The 19,399-nt window shown below is 39.7% G+C and overlaps 1 protein-coding gene across 12 annotated transcripts in view; it reads right to left on the bottom strand.

Moving 5' to 3' along the window:
• OPA1 (OPA1 mitochondrial dynamin like GTPase) overlaps positions 1-19,399 on the bottom strand; it is an 86,679-nt gene that overhangs the window by 31,631 nt on the left and 35,649 nt on the right. For all 12 annotated transcript variants that reach the window (XM_049099872.1, XM_025436066.2, XM_049099873.1 and 9 more), the window contains 9 exons: positions 17,072-17,144; positions 16,913-16,985; positions 14,869-14,984; positions 13,945-14,009; positions 13,095-13,171; positions 6,837-7,002; positions 4,689-4,841; positions 3,019-3,127; positions 2,441-2,520 (listed from right to left, as the gene is read on the bottom strand). In XM_049099872.1, coding sequence (XP_048955829.1) covers positions 2,441-2,520; positions 3,019-3,127; positions 4,689-4,841; positions 6,837-7,002; positions 13,095-13,171; positions 13,945-14,009; positions 14,869-14,984; positions 16,913-16,985; positions 17,072-17,144 — 912 coding nt within the window. The remainder of the gene's footprint in view (positions 1-2,440; positions 2,521-3,018; positions 3,128-4,688; positions 4,842-6,836; positions 7,003-13,094; positions 13,172-13,944; positions 14,010-14,868; positions 14,985-16,912; positions 16,986-17,071; positions 17,145-19,399) is intronic.

Genomic DNA, 19,399 nt, shown 5'->3' with positions numbered 1-19,399 from the left:
TTAAACATTTGCTCTTGGTCTGAAGTAAGATGGAAATCTCCCAGTTAGATGATACTCCCCAACTCTCGTCCTGTTTTCACTTCCATCTGTGCACCTGCTCCCTGACCACACAGCGTTCAGGAGAAGACTACTCTCCCATCCACCCTGAACGAGATCACCACAGTTCAGCTCAGGCAAGGTGAGAATGTTTCAAAGGGATGGATTTTTCCCTAGAAAACGAAGGAAAAAGTAACAACATAAAAGCACAAAATAGTTTTCAGAACAGAGACTTATCTTTAACATAGGACGACCTAAAATGTCTTTTTCCACTAAATCAGTCATTCAAAAAGACAGAAGGAATTGTTACATAGCCACCTAAACTTGCAGCGTGAGACATGGGGACAGTCTCAACCTCTTCCAGAATCTGTTCCTCACCATAACCTCCAGGAATGAGGGTTAGAATAGTGGTTTTCAACAGGGAGTGGGAGGGATGAGAAAAGTCAGAGAATGAGAATGTGATTCAGTGAGTCTTACAGGCAGGGCTTTCTTCTGAAACAGAAAATGACACATAACACACACAAACCGTTCCCCAGGTGGTCCTGAGGTCCCTCCTCCTACGCCCAATGATGGCCTCTGTTTCACAGAGTCTTACGCTGGCTGCCCTGAACCCCTGGGAAGGCTCTTCTCTGAAGCGTTTCCATGTTCCTCTCCTAGGCCACGGATCCCTGCACTAATCTTAAAATTAATTCCTCTACTTTACTTGCAGAGATTCCTTTTGGATTCAAATTCCTGAGACAATAACTTACAACTAAGAATTATTTCTCTCTGAGAGTGTTTAGACCAAGTGTACTGGCCACTAGTTGCTGAGTTGCCATCATTGATTATTCTGGAGACTTTAGGACTAATTTCCCTTAAGCCTTTATGGTCAGACACCATTTTTCTTCTGAGTTTATCTGCCTCACCCCAGTTCCTTTCAATCAATGCGTCTTTTAGTCTTAAAATCAGAAACCTCTGATGGATCTCCTAGAAATTCCCTTTGACAGACCTCATCCTCTCAGCCCATGTGCAGAGAGAGATAACCGATGCTCCCTGAAAACACGCATGATCCAACCACTAACTCTGTCCACTTCCTTGGCCTCTCTGCAGTCTCTTAATGACTCATTTTTCCACAAGAATCCTATTAGGAAAAAAGAGAAGAGGGAGACTGTCCCTTCACTTTTTTAAGACAAATTAGGACTCACATCTGATAGATTATGAGGCAAAAAAAAGGCATGAAACTTAAAAGAAAATAGGGTGTTGATTATAACTTAAATCTGTATTTAAGACAAAAACAAAAAATTAGTAAGAAAACAGGCATGACATGTAATTTGGTAATTTTCCACTTTTTAAATTTTCTTTCCTGATATTCCATATCTTTGTTTCCTTTCTCTAACTACATGGATTCAAAGACTGAAGAAAAGAAAGGGGATTGGATGCCACCTCTTTTTCGTATTATTTCCTTCACTTATGTATGTTCTGTATCTTGTTTTCACTCTTTTGTTTAAGGAATGAACATAAGAATGAGATGTGGTGTCAAACTAAATCCTAGATAGGAAGAGAAGCCATAATAAGAAATACAAAGATCAGGGACACCTGGGTGGCTCAGGGGTTGAGAATCTGCCTCCAGCTTAGGGTGTGACTCCGGGGTCCTGGGATCGAGTCCTTCATCGGGCTCCCTGTGGGGAACCTGCTTCTCCCTCTGCCTGTGTCTCTGCCTCTCTCTGCGTGTCTCTCATGAATAAATAAATAAAATCTTTACAAAAAAAAAGAAATACAAAGATGGTAGGAAGTGGGGCCTTAAATGTTCTGTACATCTTCCCTCTATTTACTCATCTGTCAAGTTACTATACTTGCTTTTACCATTTTGTTCTTCAGACGTGCTCATTAAATATTTACTGAATAAAAAAATTCTACAGTTCTACTTCCTGTCTGAATTTTTACACCTATTTTGCACACAACAGCAAAAAATGCAGAAGAACAGAATATTTGAACAGACAACAACAAAAAAATCCAGAGGTAACAACAGATGAAGTAAAAAAATTAAAAAAAAGAAAAAGTTGCTATAGGTTTTATTCTAATCATATTTCCTCTACATCCTCTGAAATCCTTGTCATTTTTAATTTTTGTTCATAGCTTTAATATTCGCTTTACCTCAAACCAGGAATTGAAATGAACAAAGTAATCTACCACAGAAAGGGCATGGTTCATTTCCCTTTCCTTTTAATAACACAGCTACTTCACTTTAAAAAAAAAAAAAAAACCTTTCTTTTATAGTTTTCTATTTATTCTAAAGATTCATTATGTTTTAAAAAGGCTGATGTAAAACATTTGAAATTATTAAGATTGGTCTGTAGGCATGCAAAAGTTACATTTTAATGCTTGAGTTAAACAAAATTCTATAAGACCAAAGATTTGTTTTTACCTGTTCTTGGGTCCGGTTCTTCCAGTATAACCACCTCTTTTTCCAATCTGGACCTACCATGTTTTCAATTGCGTTTTCAGCTAGAAAAATTTTTAAAAATTGTTTTAATTCACCAAGAATTTTGTCACTTACCAAGCACAAAAATTATAACTACTAATAAATAGTCATTTTCTTAATTACTTCAAACTGCTTGATCAATATAAAATCAGTTAAAATAAACAAAAAGATTACATGATTGATACAGTACATATATAAGAAATAATTTAAGCATATAAGTTTATAATCTCTGAAAGGTATAACTGCTTGTAAAGTTCCTGTAAGTACAGAGTCTTCAATTCAATTATAGTTTTTAAAAATGAGTACATATAAACATGTGTCTATTTTAATATTTTCAGTAGTCACTAAGCAGTTGACCGAAAAATTTCACAAAAAATATTTAACTATGGTATTAATGACAAAGACTATGAAATATTAGTTTTATTTATTTTTTAAAAAACATTTTCCCCCCAATTATCAAGTTGGATAACTTCTCCACCACCGGGAATACTCAAAACTCAACAACCTGTGTCCCTACTTACTATCCTTGAGACGAGCCTGAAGAGCTTCTTCCATAAAATATATAGCTGCATCCCACTGCTGTTTATCAGATATGGAGCGGTCTTCTAAAGCATTGTGTTGAATAACCCTCTGAAATAACAAGGAAAGAAAAACAGCTAATTTGATTTATGCCTTATCATTTTAGTAATTTTATTCAAATTGACAGCTTATCAAATATACAAAATAATAGATGTACCTAAAACAACATAAAAGTATGTCCCTCACACGCAAGTGCAGGAGGTCCTATTATCTGCCTATTGGTCACCTTTCTTTCAAAAGAATGAACAGTGAAGATTTTTTTCCTATCTCAAATAAAATAGGCTATGTCTAAGACAGAGAGAGGCATATTATACATGCAGCCACATATAAATCTGCACCCAAAACACTAGTTCTCAGAAATTAATGATTCAGATCACTACTTTTCCTTTTTGCCATATTGTCTGTGTTAGCATTTTCAAAAAAAGAGGAGAAAAACAACCACTGTCTCACTGTTAACATCAATGAAAAGTGTAAAGGAGGGAAGCTTAAAATGTCTAGACCATAAGCCAATATGAGTTATATAAGAAAATTGATTTCTAAATTTTATAACTTTTGAACGAATGAATGAAAAAGGACACTTCTGGGGCGCCTGGGTGGCTCAGTCAGTTAAGCATCTGCCTTTGGCTCAGGTCATAATCCCAGGGTGCTGGGATCAAGACCCCTCATTGGGCTCCCTGCTCAGCGGGGAGTCTATTTCTTCCACTCCTTCTGCCCCTCCCTCTATTTGTGCTCTCTCCTTCACTCTCTAATAAATAAAGTCTTCAAAAAAAAAAAAAAAGAAGAAGAAGGAAAAAGGACACTATTCTCACAAGAAGCTAATCTTAATAAGGTATTTAACAAGAATGAATATTGTTTTCAAATATGAAGACAAGTATTTGTTTAAAAATAAATTACAACCAGCCCACAGTGAAATAAGCATTTTTCTATTGCTTATTGTTGCATCTTATCTTTCAACAGTGCCTCCTCTGAAGTGTCTGAGCAGAGCAGGTGCTAACACAGGTTTGATTATGGTGATGAGAACGTTCTCCATAACAAAAGATCTGTTGGAGGTGGAGGATTTGGTGCAGGTCAAGAGCTGGGGCTTTGTAACTAGAGCAGGGCTTGTGTTAGGGCTTTGAGAAGGACAATAATAGGACTGCTTAAGAACTAAATAAAATAGTGCTTACAACATATATTGTAGTTTCTAGCACCTTTTAAGCATTCAACATGTGGTAGTTAGCATTATTTTAGGAGTCTAATATTTTATGACTCAAATCCACAGAAAACCAATGAATCTAATTCCTTTCATTACCACCAAGAGTAAAATAAGAAGCAGCTATCTGAGCCATCTGCGGTTCAGGCCCATGTATTGGCGACTGGACAATTTGTGGAAGTTTACAGAAGCCTGTTTACTGTGAAGTTGGACTTTTCTCTGAAATGACAGCCACAAAAGAAATAGCAGAGAAATGTTAAAGGGCTGATTATATACAGATAAAGATGTCTTTCCCTCATTATCTTAAATTCAGAAGCTAATTGAAATGGTCATATAAAGACAACTTCCTCTAAAAAGATTATCAATTTGAGAAAGTATGTAAAGCCGTAAGGCTGACACCATAATATACAAATGACGTACCAAGCTGTCCTCCGCAAAATCATTCCATTTGTGGCGTTTAATACTTTCTTCTTTAACAGCCTCTTTAAGTTTATCAAATATGTCATCATGTTCTTTCCCTTTTGGTTCTGTCATAAAGCGAGAAAATTCTTCCTGTAGGGTCTCCCACGCAACCTAGATTTAAAAGAAAAAGCCATATTTATAATACAACTTTAATATGTAACATGACAAACACCTGAATTTAAGCCAAATAGATGTAATAAATCAACTAACTTATCACAAAATATATATGAAAGCACAAGTTTTTTTTTTGTTTTTTTTTTTTGTTTGTTTTTTAAAGGCAGCAAATACAAACTCCGGCCTAGAGATCTCACACTGGCAGCTGGCGGGGTAGGTGTGGCACCCTGATATGTCTTGCTAGACAAAATGCGGTATTTTAAATTTTAAGAAATTAGTAGCCAGCATTATAAATAGCCTTCATATAAAATCTCGAACTATCTGGCGGCACTGCACCTGCACTCCTACGGGACACTAACCGGAGACAAGCAGGAGCCACCCCTTGAGACAGGTTTGCACTCCAGTCAGCCACCAGACTTAGTTCACTTATTTCATTTTGTACGTGGGAGTCTGCCTGCTTTGTCCACACTGTAGAAAGTTTAAGATTTCACAGTGACTTCTTCACATCTATGCCCTTATGTAAATATATGAAGCAAAGCATCAATACCTTCAATCACAGCCGAGAAACATTCAACTACGTTATAGCTAACTCCCGATTACTTGGGCAGTGAAAGGAAGAACACAGTGTCAAAAGTAACGAAGAACTAAACCTTCTTATGGTTCAGTGGGCTAGTTAATGCTGTATTTTTTACTCAGCCCTCTTCATTTCAAGCATTAAGAAATCATGGCATAAACCACGTGACTGTCCTAGACTACCCAGTGAGGTATCAGCACCTGTTTCCTGACCTTGAGCAGATCCACATCTTTCTGCCACACCCAGGCATGAAGGGAAAAGCAGCAGGAGACAGAATGGCCACGTCCACTGCTGAGCCTCAGGATGTGACAATACCCGTGGGACAGGGCCCAGACAGATGCCAGGGACAGTTGTGAGGGGAGCTAATGGGGCAGTGGCAGTAAGCCCTTGGTTATTTTAGGGGTAAACGTGGAGAGAACTGACAGGGCTCAGCAATATGCAGCTTCGGCACAACAGCTGTCAGTTCTTTGAAAGAGAAGCAGGAAGACACTGAGTAAAGGGGTGAAAAAGCCAGGAGTGCAGTAGGACAGGAAAAGGGGAACCACACCCAAAGAATTAAAAGTTGACATTTTCTTTTTAAGGTAATGAAAAATAAGATTATCTTTAACGCTGATTCTAATTTTGTGAGCAACCTCACACAGAAGCACAGGACACGCTGAGCCTTTGCTAGAACAATCATTCTTCAGAGTAACACGCATGGCAGATCAACCCTGATGATGAACATCATCACAGTAAAGCAGCTGGCGCTTACTGCAGTTACCATGGGCCCGGGACGTATCATACACATTTCATGTTCACTTACTCCTCATAACAATCTGTGAGGTAGGCAACCTATCCTCCTAATGTACAGACAAATAAACAGAGTAAGCAGGAGTCCAAGGATCCCACAGCTACTAAGTGGTACAGCCAGTGTGTAACAGAAAAGCATTCTTCAAGGTACTCTCCTAGAATTCCTCGTCTAACCTGCTGGCAGGATCCTAAGAAAATGATTATTTACATATAAATGAACCCTGCAGAAACTCAACAAATGAAATGTTTCATTCATTAAATATTTTCCTTAAAATAGTTATTTTAAGGAAATATTGTTATTTCCATATTCTGTGGAATTGTTATCCACAGACAAATTTTTTAAAGAATTTCCCATTCAAGCAAACGTTGCCAGTTTTGTTACATGCTATTTCTGAAACAGAACCGATACCCTCAGATCAACATCATACCAAATAGTAAATTTTTATGATGGCAGCAACTGGTAATAGCATTAAGGTTAACCCAACACAGAGATGAGGAGTAAAGAATAAACGGAGCATAATGGCCCTAAGAAGAGACAGTAGGCTGTGATCGGAATAAAACCTAAAATTCACAGCTCCTACTCCCTTCAGATAATGCTTCTTACCCATTTAATTAAATTATATCCTAACCTCTACTGCTTTATTAGGAAGCTGTTTATCAGTCCACTGTTTAAGCTTGATATCCACTGTTGTATTGAAAGTCCCTGAATTCATGGTCTGTGCAGCTGGAAGATATATGTTTTCAATCACATGAGTTGATACTCTTTCCCACAAGGACTGCTGAAGGATTTCCTCCCTGAAATTAAAAAAAAAAAAAAAAAAAGTTTCAAGAACACCAAATTTAAATATAATATTGGCCTTAAAAACTGCTTTATCGAAGTATCATTCACTCCAATAATTTGCACGTATTTAAAGTTCTGACATATGAGCACACTGGTGCATAACCACAATCAAGATAATGGCTACAAGTTCTAGCCACTGGATCTGCTTTCTGTTACTAGAGATCAGCTTATATTTTCTAGAGCTGTAAATAAATGCACCCGAACAGCATACTCTTATTTTGCCTGCCTTCTTTCACTGAGCAGATTTTGAGATTCATCCATATTGTTGAGTATATCAGCGTTTCACTTCTTTTTATTGCCGAGCAGTACTCCACTACTTGAATGTGTTTATCTATTTAGCTGCTAGTGGACATCTGGGTGGCTTCCCATTATTGGCTATTCCAGACAAAGCAGCTATGAGCATTCACGTGCGAGTCTGTATGGACACACACTGCTGCTCCTCTTGGGTGAAATGTCTAGAATTGGAATACCTACATCATATGGCAATTATATATATAACTTTTTTTTTTTTAATTTTTATTTATTTATGATAGTCACAGAGAGAGAGAGAGAGAGAGGCAGAGACACAGGCAGAGGGAAAAGCAGGCTCCATGCACCGGGAGCCCGATGTGGGATTCGATCCCAGGTCTCCAGGATTGCGCCCTGGGCCAAAGGCAGGCGCCAAACCGATGCGCCACCCAGGGATCCCTATATATAACTTTTTATGATACATTCAAACCGTTTCTCAAACTGGCTAAACTATTCTACATTCCCATGGGCACAGGATGAGGGCTCTAGACACCCCACGTCTTGCCAACACTTGATATGGTTAATCATTCTGCCGGGCTGACGGTGGTATCTCATTGTGGCTTTCATTTGCATTTCCCTAATGACCCATACTCTTAAGCGTCTTCTCGTGTGCTTATTTGCTTAATATTAATACATACTTTCTATGTATTGACTGTGGAGTCCAAGTCTGAGAACTTCTTGGTATGATTTTGAAACAATTTATCAGATCACAACACAGAGCACAGAGATGCTATGAAATATTGCTAAGTAAAACGGTCTAACACACCATGACAAAGGTTAACAGTATAAAAGATAATCATGTTGAGAATCCTGCCGTAAAGGCACCTTACAAGAACACAGATGTCTAAACAAGAAAAAGACAACTATTTCAATCAAGAAAAAAAAAACTGAACTCTTAAGAAAATATTTATTTGGCTTCTCCCAAACTAATTTCTACTGTAAAATACTACAACATACAAAAACATTCTGCTTACCAAAAGTAGTCAGTCTTAAGAGTAGCCCCAACCCCTACTACACAGCCACTAAGCTCAGGGCAGCAGAAACATCCCTGCTGGCCAAAGGTTTTCTTGGTTGAGGAGTGTCAACACTTCCTCCTATCCAAAGCTCCTAATATTCACTCAACATCTTGTGTAAAATCAAGTCTACCGAGTCAATGGGCTTGGTTGTGGCTGCCCCTTGCTAACTTTTGGGTCTTTTTCAGTGACAACCAGAACACCAAAGAGCATGAGGAAAGGGTACGCCCTGGGGCACCAGAAAGACAAAGTTCATTTAGTCACAGTGTTCATGACAGATAAGGACGGGGGAGAATTTTAGAAGCAAGCTGGAAGGAAAGAAGCTGCTCAGGGCCTCCTATTCAGATATAATTTTAAACACAAATCCAAGATTTCTGAAGATGGACAAAGGGCCAGGATCCAGCCTCTGACCACCAGGGCTTGTTGCTGCTCCCGCCTCAGAACAGACTCGGTCTGTTGTCTCTTCCTTGGAGCCTGTGGGCCAGGAATCGACATCCCAGACACCTCTTCAAGGAGGTGATAACAAAATCCCAGACCACCAAGTCCTGACAAGCCTGAGGTCCAGTCCACCCCAGGTAGCTGCTGTCACCCATCCTCACCCACCTTCCCGCGCCTGCCCTTCCACTGCCCAGCTGCTGTCCTCTGTCCATGCTCCCTGCTCCCCTTCATCACAATCACGTTCATTATGCCCCCAGTACTCGGCTCCGTAACAGACCAACCACTTTACATTCTCACATCCTCAAACCTTTCCTGGCTCTCCCTTCCAGGAGGTGGTTGTCCTCACATTCTGACCAGAGGTGCTCAAAGTTGGGAAGTGGAAGCCATGTGCTCCTCACCCTACACTCTTCCAGGCTGGACCAGGAGTCCTCAACTGCCCCACAGAAACTCCAGAGCCGTGAGGCCAGAACACGTGCTTACGCGGTCGGCCACCCTGACTTGCACTCTTATTTACATTTTCTAGTATATGTCATGTGACTGTAGACGTCTCTATTCTAAATTCTACCATCATCCAGGGAAGATTCCACAAATACACAAATTACAATTAACATTACAGTTCTACTCATTCCCCTTATTATCTCCAGGAACTTTACCTCCATTTGCTCCATTTAAATGAAAACACTTTTCTTTTTTTTTTTTTTAATTTTTATTTATTTATGATAGTCACATAGAGAGAGAGGGAGAGAAGCAGAGACACAGGCAGAGGGAGAAGCAGGCTCCATGCACTGGGAGCCCGACGTGGGATTCGATCCCGGGTCTCCAGGATCGCGCCCTGGGCCAAAGGCAGGCGCCAAACTGCAGCGCCACCCAGGGATCCCATGAAAACACTTTTCAAAATGGAAATTTGTTTTAAAGCAGACGACTTAGTCTTTACAATAACTTCAGTCAATACAGAAAAAGCAAGAAGTCCTCCGTAATTCCTTTCAGTAGTACAATCATTATTCACGGCTTGATTTATCAATAAAAACATTTAATGCAGGATCCCTGCATTAAAACATAAATTTTAGATTTCTTTATACTTATACAGAAAACAACGGTAAAGATTCTTACGTGTTCATCTTTGTCAAATATATCTTCATTCCTATAAATTCCCAGCAATGTAATTACTGGGATAAAAATGTACTCACTGTTTAACTGACTTCTCTATACCTATACATCCAATCACTAAACCCTCTCAATTCTGTCTTCTAGGTAACTTCTCAGATATTTCAAAATTGTCTCTTCTTCTCCATCTGCCCAACCACTCTTCAAGTTCAAGCTGCCATCACCTCTCATCTACATAACTCCAACAGCCAACTGCCTCTTTGCTCACTGCCCCCTTCTTCACAGCCTACCACTTTCCCTACTACGGATCTTTCTAAAATGAAAATCTGCCCTAAAGTTATTCAGTGGCCCTCCGTGCTCATGGGATAAATCTCAAGCTTCTGAACACGGCTTGTATGGCCCTTGATAATCGCTATCTGGTTTGTATCTACTGTTTAATCTCCTGCCTCTTGCCGCGTATGCTAAAGCCAGAGCTACCTGGGACACCTCCCCGGCTCTGCAATTTTCTTGTCACTGCCTTTACCTAGCACCTTTTATCCTTTAAATCTACGATTTTGATATCAGAAACCTTTTTAATTCCTCAACTCTGAGGGGACTCAACTATGCCTACCCATTTTCCTTTCATTCTTTCAACAAAATAAACTTAATACTTCTAACCAAAAGTTATATGCGTACCATCATACCATTTTTTTAAAGTGGACTTCTACTAAATGACATGAAAAATAGATAAATCTATAATAATGGTCCCATAATGTTAACGGTGTATCAATATCTCCTGCTTGATGTCAGTAATCAGTTTCTGATGATCAGGTATGTTGTGTGAAGACACTGAGAGCCAATTTCTGCCTATAATGCATCATGTAAAATATAAACCCCCAACAACCTTTTAAGAATATAGTTACAGTAGAATAGAAGGTAAGTAAATAATAAACTATCACATAAAGGACATAAAGTACTTGTAACACTGCTTCCAGATCACCAAATGTAGATCAAATAGTCCTGGCAATTAAATAATTAACATCTTAGTCATGCATCCTAAAATATCACATAAGGCATATGCAACAAAAAAGTACGTTGGACAATAATGACTATGGGTACAATGCAGTTCAATTCAGTGTGGCATGAACTGTACAATTAGGATCTGCTATTTTGATCTATGTTTTTGTTAAGCGATAGAGTCTGGGGAAAAAAAAAAAAAAACAAAGAAAGCTGATGAAAATATACAGAATCATCTGATCCAGCAGGTCACAGAATAATTCTCTTGCAGCCAGACGTCCTACTTTCCTCCCTTGCCTTCTCAATAGACAACCTGGAAATACAGGCTTCTCGTCCCTTCACAATTTCCTTCAGACACCTGCATGTTAAATAAATGACATCTATCTTCCTTGCTCACCTTAGTTCAGGTATACTTTGATTTCAGACTGCTCTGCCCAAACAAAACTAACCATTTCATTTGACTGATACCAGGAATTTACAGAGGCACCATATTTTTCTCCCATAAGCAGCATAATTAGTTATAACAGTTTACAAATCACTTTTCATGTACATTATCCTCATACAACCTACTATGACAAGTAGTATTCACTGTGTGTGTGTCTGCATGCCAACAGGGGTGTGTGCGTGTGTATACACACTATTTCCTGCACATTCAAAAGCTAATTGGCTTACAGAAAGCCATAGAACTGGCTTAAAATACAAATAACAACAAAGATAAGCTGGGTTGTATATATCTGATTAATCAATCAACAAGTAGAGATAAGATCAGAACTCTTTTTAAGATAAGGAGAGGAGATTAAAAATAGGCAAATTTTGAATCTTTGAAGAGAGAAAAGGGGTCATCATCCAGGACACGGAGGTGGGAAACTACTAATACTGAATTTAAACTTAAGGACTGGCCACTCTGAATGTGAACTGGTGCAGCCACTCTGGGAAACTGTGTGGAGGTTCCTCAAAGAGTTAAAAATAGAGCTGCCCTACGACCCAGCAATTGCACTGTTGGGGATTTACCCCAAAGATACAGATGCAATGAAACGCCGGGACACCTGCACCCCGATGTTTCTAGCAGCAATGTCCACAATAGACACTGTGGAAGGAGCCTCGGTGTCCATCGAAAGATGAATGGATAAAGAAGATGTAGTTTATGTATACAATGGAATATTCCTCAGCCATTAGAAACGACAAATACCCACCATTTGCTTCAGCGTGGATGGGACTGGAGGGTATGATGCTGAGTGAAATGAGTCAAACGGAGAAGGAGAAACATTATATGGTCTCATTCATTTGGGGAATATAAAAAATAGTGAAAGGGAATAAAGAGGAAAGGAGAGAAAATGAGTGTGAAATATCATAGAGGGAGACAGAACATGAGAGACTCCTAACTCTGGGAAACGAACTAGGGGTGGTGGAAGGGGAGGTGGGCTGGGGTGGGGGTGACTGGGTGACGGGCACTGAGGTAGGCACTTGACGGGATGAGCACTGGGTGTTATGCTATATGTTATGCAAATTGAACTCCAATTAAAAAAAAAAAAAAAAAAAAGAAAGGACTGGCCACTCTGGGCAGCTTGGGTGGCTCAGTGGTTTAGCGCCGCCTTCAGCCCAGGGCCTGATCCTGGAGACCAGGGATCAAGTCCCACGTCGGGTGTCCGGTTCCCTGCATGGAGCCTGCTTCTCCCTCTGCCTGTATCTCTGCCTCTCTCCTCTCTCTCTCTCTCTGTGTCTCTCATGAGTAAATAAATAAAATCTCTTTAAAAAAAAAAGGACCATGGAGAAAGTAATTTTTCAGAATACCTCTTCTGAAAGATACTTAACAGATACATAACTTATTGCACTTAAATAATTAGACTAAAATAGTGGTTAGATTTTGCAAAAAGACATACTTTTATGCTATTGCCTATTTACTGTTTGGGGGGATAAGCCAAGGCTATAATATTTTTTTTTTTTAATTTTTATTTATTTATGATAATCACAGAGAGAGAGAGAGAGAGAGAGGCAGAGTGAGAAGCAGGCTCCATGCACCGGGAGCCTGACGTGGGATTCGATCCCGGGTCTCCAGGATCGCGCCCTGGGCTAAAGGCAGGCGCCAAACCGCTGCGCCACCCAGGGATCCCCCAAGGCTATAATAAATCACTGCTTTATGAATCTAAATTTTAGTATTTCATTATAATCCATATAGTAAAGTCTTTGAGAAAAGGTCAAATACTCACCAATGTTTTGGTGTAACCTGGCTCAGACTGATAACTTCATCGAGGATTTCATTTTTAGCCTTTTCAAATAGTTCGTTCTAGGTAATACAGATATAAGTAAGTAAGATTTTCATAAGATTGTCAATCTGCCCTGCCATGAGTTTCAGAGACCACTAAAAAAAAGGCCTCTGACAGGCTGGTAGGCTGAGCTTACATCTGAACACGCATGACTAGCAAATAATGTTCCCTCCTACCCTCTTTTTCACAAATACCAGTGGCCATATAAGGACAAAGACATGGACACGGGTGTCTACCTTATTCATTTAATTCTGAGTGCAGTTTTTCACATAACATTTATTTCGTCAGGGAAGTTTTTCACGTAACAAATGTTATATGAAAATATCAACGCCTATTAATTTAGTCTATTTGCATCAGCAAATTGATGCTCCTTTACAATGGATGGCATTTTAATATCAAGGGAAACCAAGACTGAAGTCCCACTAAATTAGAATATATTTCTCCACAGTAAATGTTGAAAAGGTAAAAAAATTGGTATGTAATTTTTAAAAAGTTTACTTCACATATTAATTCTCTAAGACCTTTTAAAGAAATGTTCCTCACTTTTTCAGAAAACATTTTACACTTGCTTTAGAATCTTATGATCTTTAATTACTTTTTAATATTATGTACTAAATAATCTAAACTACTATAGAAGAGGTAACTGCATTCCTGCAGTTAAACAGAGAGCTGTATCCTGGCAGCTCTAAATTAGTAATCTTAAGGTCAAAACCAAAGCAGTTTGGCTGACCAGGTTTTGCTCATCAACACAAATTCTGTTAGAACACGATATTAAATAAGACATCTGTATTACCCGGTCGAGTTCTCGCAGGCGAGGATAGTTATTCTTCCACTCAGTTTCAAGGTTAAAACGTGTTGCTGAGGAAGAAGGAAAGATGTTCCAGTTTCAGGACTTTCTTTCCAGCTGCAGTAGTTAAAGCTGATCTCACACACGTCTGTACTAACTGAACTTCTGAGTGTACACCTATGGTTCCTGAGTGTTCTGGCTCTCCACAACTCAGAGTCTCACCACTGAGACAGTTTTCCAAACCAATCTTCTGGACTTTAGTTTCTCCATCTTCAATCCACAAAACAGAGCTGACACAGCTTAGGATAGCCGCTAACGGCACGGACTCTGGAATCACATCGCCACGATTCAAATCCTGGGTCTATTACCTATTGTGTAGGATGCTGGGGGCACCACTTGGGTAAGTTACTGTTGCCCCAGTTTCTCTTCTGTGGAATGGGAACACAACAATACTCATAGGGTTGCGGAGGGACCCTGTGGGGGTCCTTGCCAAGGGGAAAGGGGAGGGAAAGGATACTCTCATCAAATGAAACTACGACAACAAAGCCACAGAGCAGGAAAGTGTGGGACTCAGGAACTAGTACAACACAGCTGAAGCACAGGCCGCTCTGCCTCCCAAGGCCATTCCTCTCGCATCCCTAAAAAACGGGGAATCTGAGTCCTCTGTAGTTCACTAAGCTTTCTCCCAAACAGTACTGCCAACCTTCTACTCGGTTTCAACTCTGCAAAGTGCTCCTTGTGATGTTTCCCCTGAAGGAAAAAGTGTTCTTAACAAGTGAAAATTTGTATTTTTTCTACTTTCCACATACTATCTAATAGAAAATGAACTAATACGCAACTACTCAGGGAATAAAGAATCTGCTGGATACCCAAGACTGCCATCTAATAAAATGTCTGAAGTTGTTAGTTCATTTTAAAAAGCCAACTTACCTTTGAAACTATCAGCCTGTTGCTCAACTGACTCTCGTACCATTTTCCAAAAGCAGTCTGAAACAGCGAGGCTTAAATTTCTTGTGGTCACTTGGTGTGCCTTTAGCATACTTGTCCTAATAAAAAATAACAAGAGCTACAGTACATAAAAATGGCAAAAAGGACAACATTACTATCATGTCTGAAAATGTGCTTGTTATAATATAATGAGAACAGCCACCCTCACATCTTACACCAGCACTGCTGAATGAATGTTCTGTGATGCAGAAAACGTCCTCTAACTGAGCTACCCAAAATGGTAGCTACTAGCCCCATGGGGTAATTGAGCCCTTGGAAAGTATGGCTAGTGTGACTGAGGAACAGAAGTTTTCCTTTCTTTAAAGTTAACTAATTCAAATTTAAGTAACCCGAGGCTAGTGCCTATTCATGCTGGACAGCTAGGTGCCATACACCTGGCTCCGGTCCCTACAGATAACACTCAAGACCATGTCTGCAAGAACTATCTTGATTTACTATACCAATACAGACACAAACATACTTTGCCATTTTAAGAGATTCCATATATAAGGTTTTAATATAATTCAGTTGTCCTTTAGTTCTTCTTTCTTGCTTTTTTTGTCAGGATCTTATTTTCATGAATTTCTATCAATATCTATGTAGGGTACCCCTCTGACATCCCCACCCGACTTCAACTTTCTCCAATACTGAAAGAGAACGGAATACATTTACACAAAATCCAACTGTTGGGGGCACCTGGCTGGCTCAGTTGGTAGAACATGCAAGTCCTTTTTTTTTTAGAAGATTTTATTTATTTAGGAGTACCTAGGTGGCTCAGTTTGTTAACCATCTGACTCTTGGTTTCACCTCATGTCATGATCTTGGGGTCATGAGATCGAGCCCCATGTAGGGCTCTGCACTCAGTGCAGAGTCTGCTCCTCCCCCTTCTCACTTGCTATCAAATAAGTAAACAAATAAAATCTTAAAAAGTAAAGAAAGATTTTTTTTTTGACTTACTTGAGAGAGAGGGAGGGAGGAAGGGTGTGAGTGGTGGCTGGGGCACAGGGAGAGGGAGAGAGAGAGAGAGAATCTCAAGGGGATTCCCGGCTAAGTGCAGAGCCCAACATGGGACTGGGATCTCATGACTCTGAGATCATGACCTGAGCCAAAATCAAGAGCCAGATGCTTAATCGACTGAACCACTCAGGCGCTCTGGTAGGACATGCACCTCTTGTTCTGAGTTTTGAGACCCACGTCAGAGGCAGAGTTTACTTAAAAATAATAATAGGGCAGCCCGGGTGGCTCAGCGGTTTAGCGCCTGGCTTCAACTCAGGGTGTGACCCCGGGTCCCGGGATTGAGTCCCACATCGGGCTCCCTGCATGGAGCCTGCTTCTCCCTCTGCCTGTGTCTCTGCCTCTCTCTCTGTCTCTCATGAATAAATAAAAATATTTAAACATAATAATAATAAACATAAAACACCAGAAGGATTGGTTCCTTTAAAAGATAAATAAGTAAAAATATAAGTGCTGATTTTTATTTTTTAATGATTTTTTAAAAATTTATTTATTCATGAGAGACACAGAGAGAGAGAGAGAGAAAGGCAGAGACACAGGCAGAGGGAGAAGCTGGCCCAATGCAGGGAGCCCGATGTGGGACTCGATCCTAGGTCTCCACAATCACGCCCTGGGCTGAAGGCGGCGCTAAACCGCTGAGCCACCCGGGCTGCCCTAAGTGCTGATTTTTAAATATCAGCACTTAGGGCATACTATAAATACTATAAATACTTATTTATAAGTAAAACAACTAAAGAGGTGTCTGTGTTGTCTTTCAGAGGCAGTTTATTATACCAGCATGTACTGTATCATAGGATAAGCTGTCCCTAATTCTGACTAGTTGAGGACTTGGCTATTAGATACAGATCACTATTTGGGACAAACTCTGGAAACTCAATGTTAAACTAACAACTACAAAACAAACTTTTAAATAAAAACAGTGTAAGCTACTCCCGCACTACAAAATCTTTAAATATTTAAACCATATACCTACTTTAAGAGTTTTGAATTCTGAAAAAATTCTTCTTCATATTCTCTTATAGCTTCAATGCTTTCCGAGCTGTTTCCTAGGAAAAGATGGTGAAGGTCTAAGAAAACTAATCTTATCTGAAGACAACAAAAACTTAAATTATAATAATCCATCTTTGCATACCTTTTCCTGTTACAACAGCAAAATAACCTAGAGCTTTCATTGGGAAGAGTTTTCCTTCAATTATCTGCTGAATCTATTTTTAAAAGTGGGAAAAAAATTTGAGATGTACGTTTATATAAGGTTTTTAAAGCATAACACACTATTCAGAAAGCAAACGATAATGCTGTATATATATATATATATATATATATATGTTCAGTCAAATATATAAATCTGTACAGAAGTATCAAAATGTTTTTCAATTGCTATTTGAGGGAAAAAATATTTAATTTCACTACACTAAAAGATACATTATTAAGATATAAATGTATTATTAAAACTTGGAATGATGTGTAGTGCTTTGGGGTCAGGCTTCGTTTAATTTTAGCTCCACCACTTACTAGCTATAAGGCCTTATTACTTTTTTCAAAATGACTGTTGAGAAGATTCTCTGAGGCACTATGATACATCCCACAGTGCCAGGGACGCAGGGGCACTCGATAAATGGCAGCAGCGATGATTATTTCCCCATGCTCTTCTTCAAATAGATATATTCTATCCAAGTTGGACTGTCCTATCTTACTCCCTTTTTTAAAATATTCGGGTCCACTGGCTCTCATCTCTTTTAGGGTCAAAAACCCTTTTATAAATATAATAAAAACTAAAGACTCTGTCCCCAGAAAAATGCGTATTTGCACAGAGATCTATCATTCACACAATTTGAGTGCTCCTGCTCCCAGGAGCCCGTTCACATTAACACTGAGATAAGAATCCCTCCTCTAAGACAAGTTACACTCCTGAGCTAATGCTGACTCTTTGGCATAAAAAAGGACTGATATAAACTTCAACTGTATTTCAAAAGAAATACAAACTCACTACCTAGAGAAGAGGGGAAAGGAATGAAAGAAATGAAGAGACATGGGAAGGAGGCACAGAATTTGCTCCTACCTCGTTTCTCCCCGCCTCCATACCAGGACCACTACCCACCACAGTAGGCCTTCCCCCTCAAAATATGGCGAAGCAAAGGTCATGGAGGCTGTGCAGAGAAGAGTTAACATAGCAGGTCTGAGACTGCTGTCCTGGAAAGGCCTGCTCGTCCCTGGCTGGCATCTGAGGACCTCAGTGGTAAACAATTACCACATTGATACAAAAGTTTCCCCATATAACAGTGGTTCATTGTGTAAGTAGTGTGGTTTCTGCTGAACATCTGCTTTCCTTTGGGTGTCTGGAATCTGAGGGTGCCTACATGCACAGCCCCCAGTCAAAACCTTAGGAGCGGAGTCTCTCATGAGAAACTTGTTGCTGGAGGGATAAGCACTTACTGCAGGACTCTACTGGGAGAGGGCTCCGGAAACCTGAGCCTGGTTTCCGCCGGATACCATCTCTTACACTTTTGTCTTTTGTGATTTGGCCTTGTATCCAATCACCGTTAACAGATCTTAGGTTTAAGGATGACTGTGCAGAGTCCTAGGAGTCCTTCTATAGAATCAGTGAGCTTTGGGGTGGTCTATCTTGGGAACCCAGCACAAGAGGCACACTGGCAGAAAGTTTCAGGTGGAAGGAGAGAAACTCTGCGCAGTAGCACAAGAGATGCACACTTGTATCCGAAGTTGCTCTATGGGGGAATCAAGATACAATAGCAGATGACAGCCACCATGTATGTAAGACCATGCCAAGCATTATTTTAACCACTTTACAACGAATATTTGACTCATTTTGCAACCTAGTACCATTAATATCTTCATTTCCAACAGATGAGGAACTGAAAGCACTTAAGAGGTTTAAAAATGTACCCAACATTACACAGCTAGCAAACACTAGAGCCAGCATTTGAAACCAAGCACTCTGACTAGATTCTGTACTCTCAACCGCTACGGTCTGCCTTTACAACTCAGTAAAGAACGTGTCCTCAGTCAGGACCTGCATCCTAATATCACTTACAATGTTATCTTGAAATAAAACTCTTTTGTTGATACAGGAGAAGGACAGGAGGGACACTGAACCCCGCATATAAAGTTGCAGAATTTCAGAAAGAAAATGACCCAAGAGATCAACTAGATTAATAGGATGGATTATGCACTAACTAGATGCAGAGAAGTAACAAGATTTGCCCAAGGACACAGAGACAGTTGGTAGTGGAGCATGGATAAGAATGCTGAGGCCTGACCCCAATCCAGTGCCTTCCCTATTAGAAAAATCTGCTTCATAGTCTTTGATCAGTTAGGAAAGATAATGTTTATTTTGGGGTGGGGGTGGGGGGGAGGACACAATGTCCAAAAGGAATCTATAGTGTCACTAGGTCTACACTAATTTATGAACATCAACTAAAAACAAATTAGAAAAGAAACA

The sequence above is a fragment of the Canis lupus genome, chromosome 23 (assembly GCF_003254725.2).
Source record: "Canis lupus dingo isolate Sandy chromosome 23, ASM325472v2, whole genome shotgun sequence".
Lineage (NCBI taxonomy): Eukaryota > Metazoa > Chordata > Mammalia > Carnivora > Canidae > Canis > Canis lupus.
Note: the sequence above shows the minus strand (reverse complement) of the source record. Positions and strands in the feature narration are given on the sequence as shown.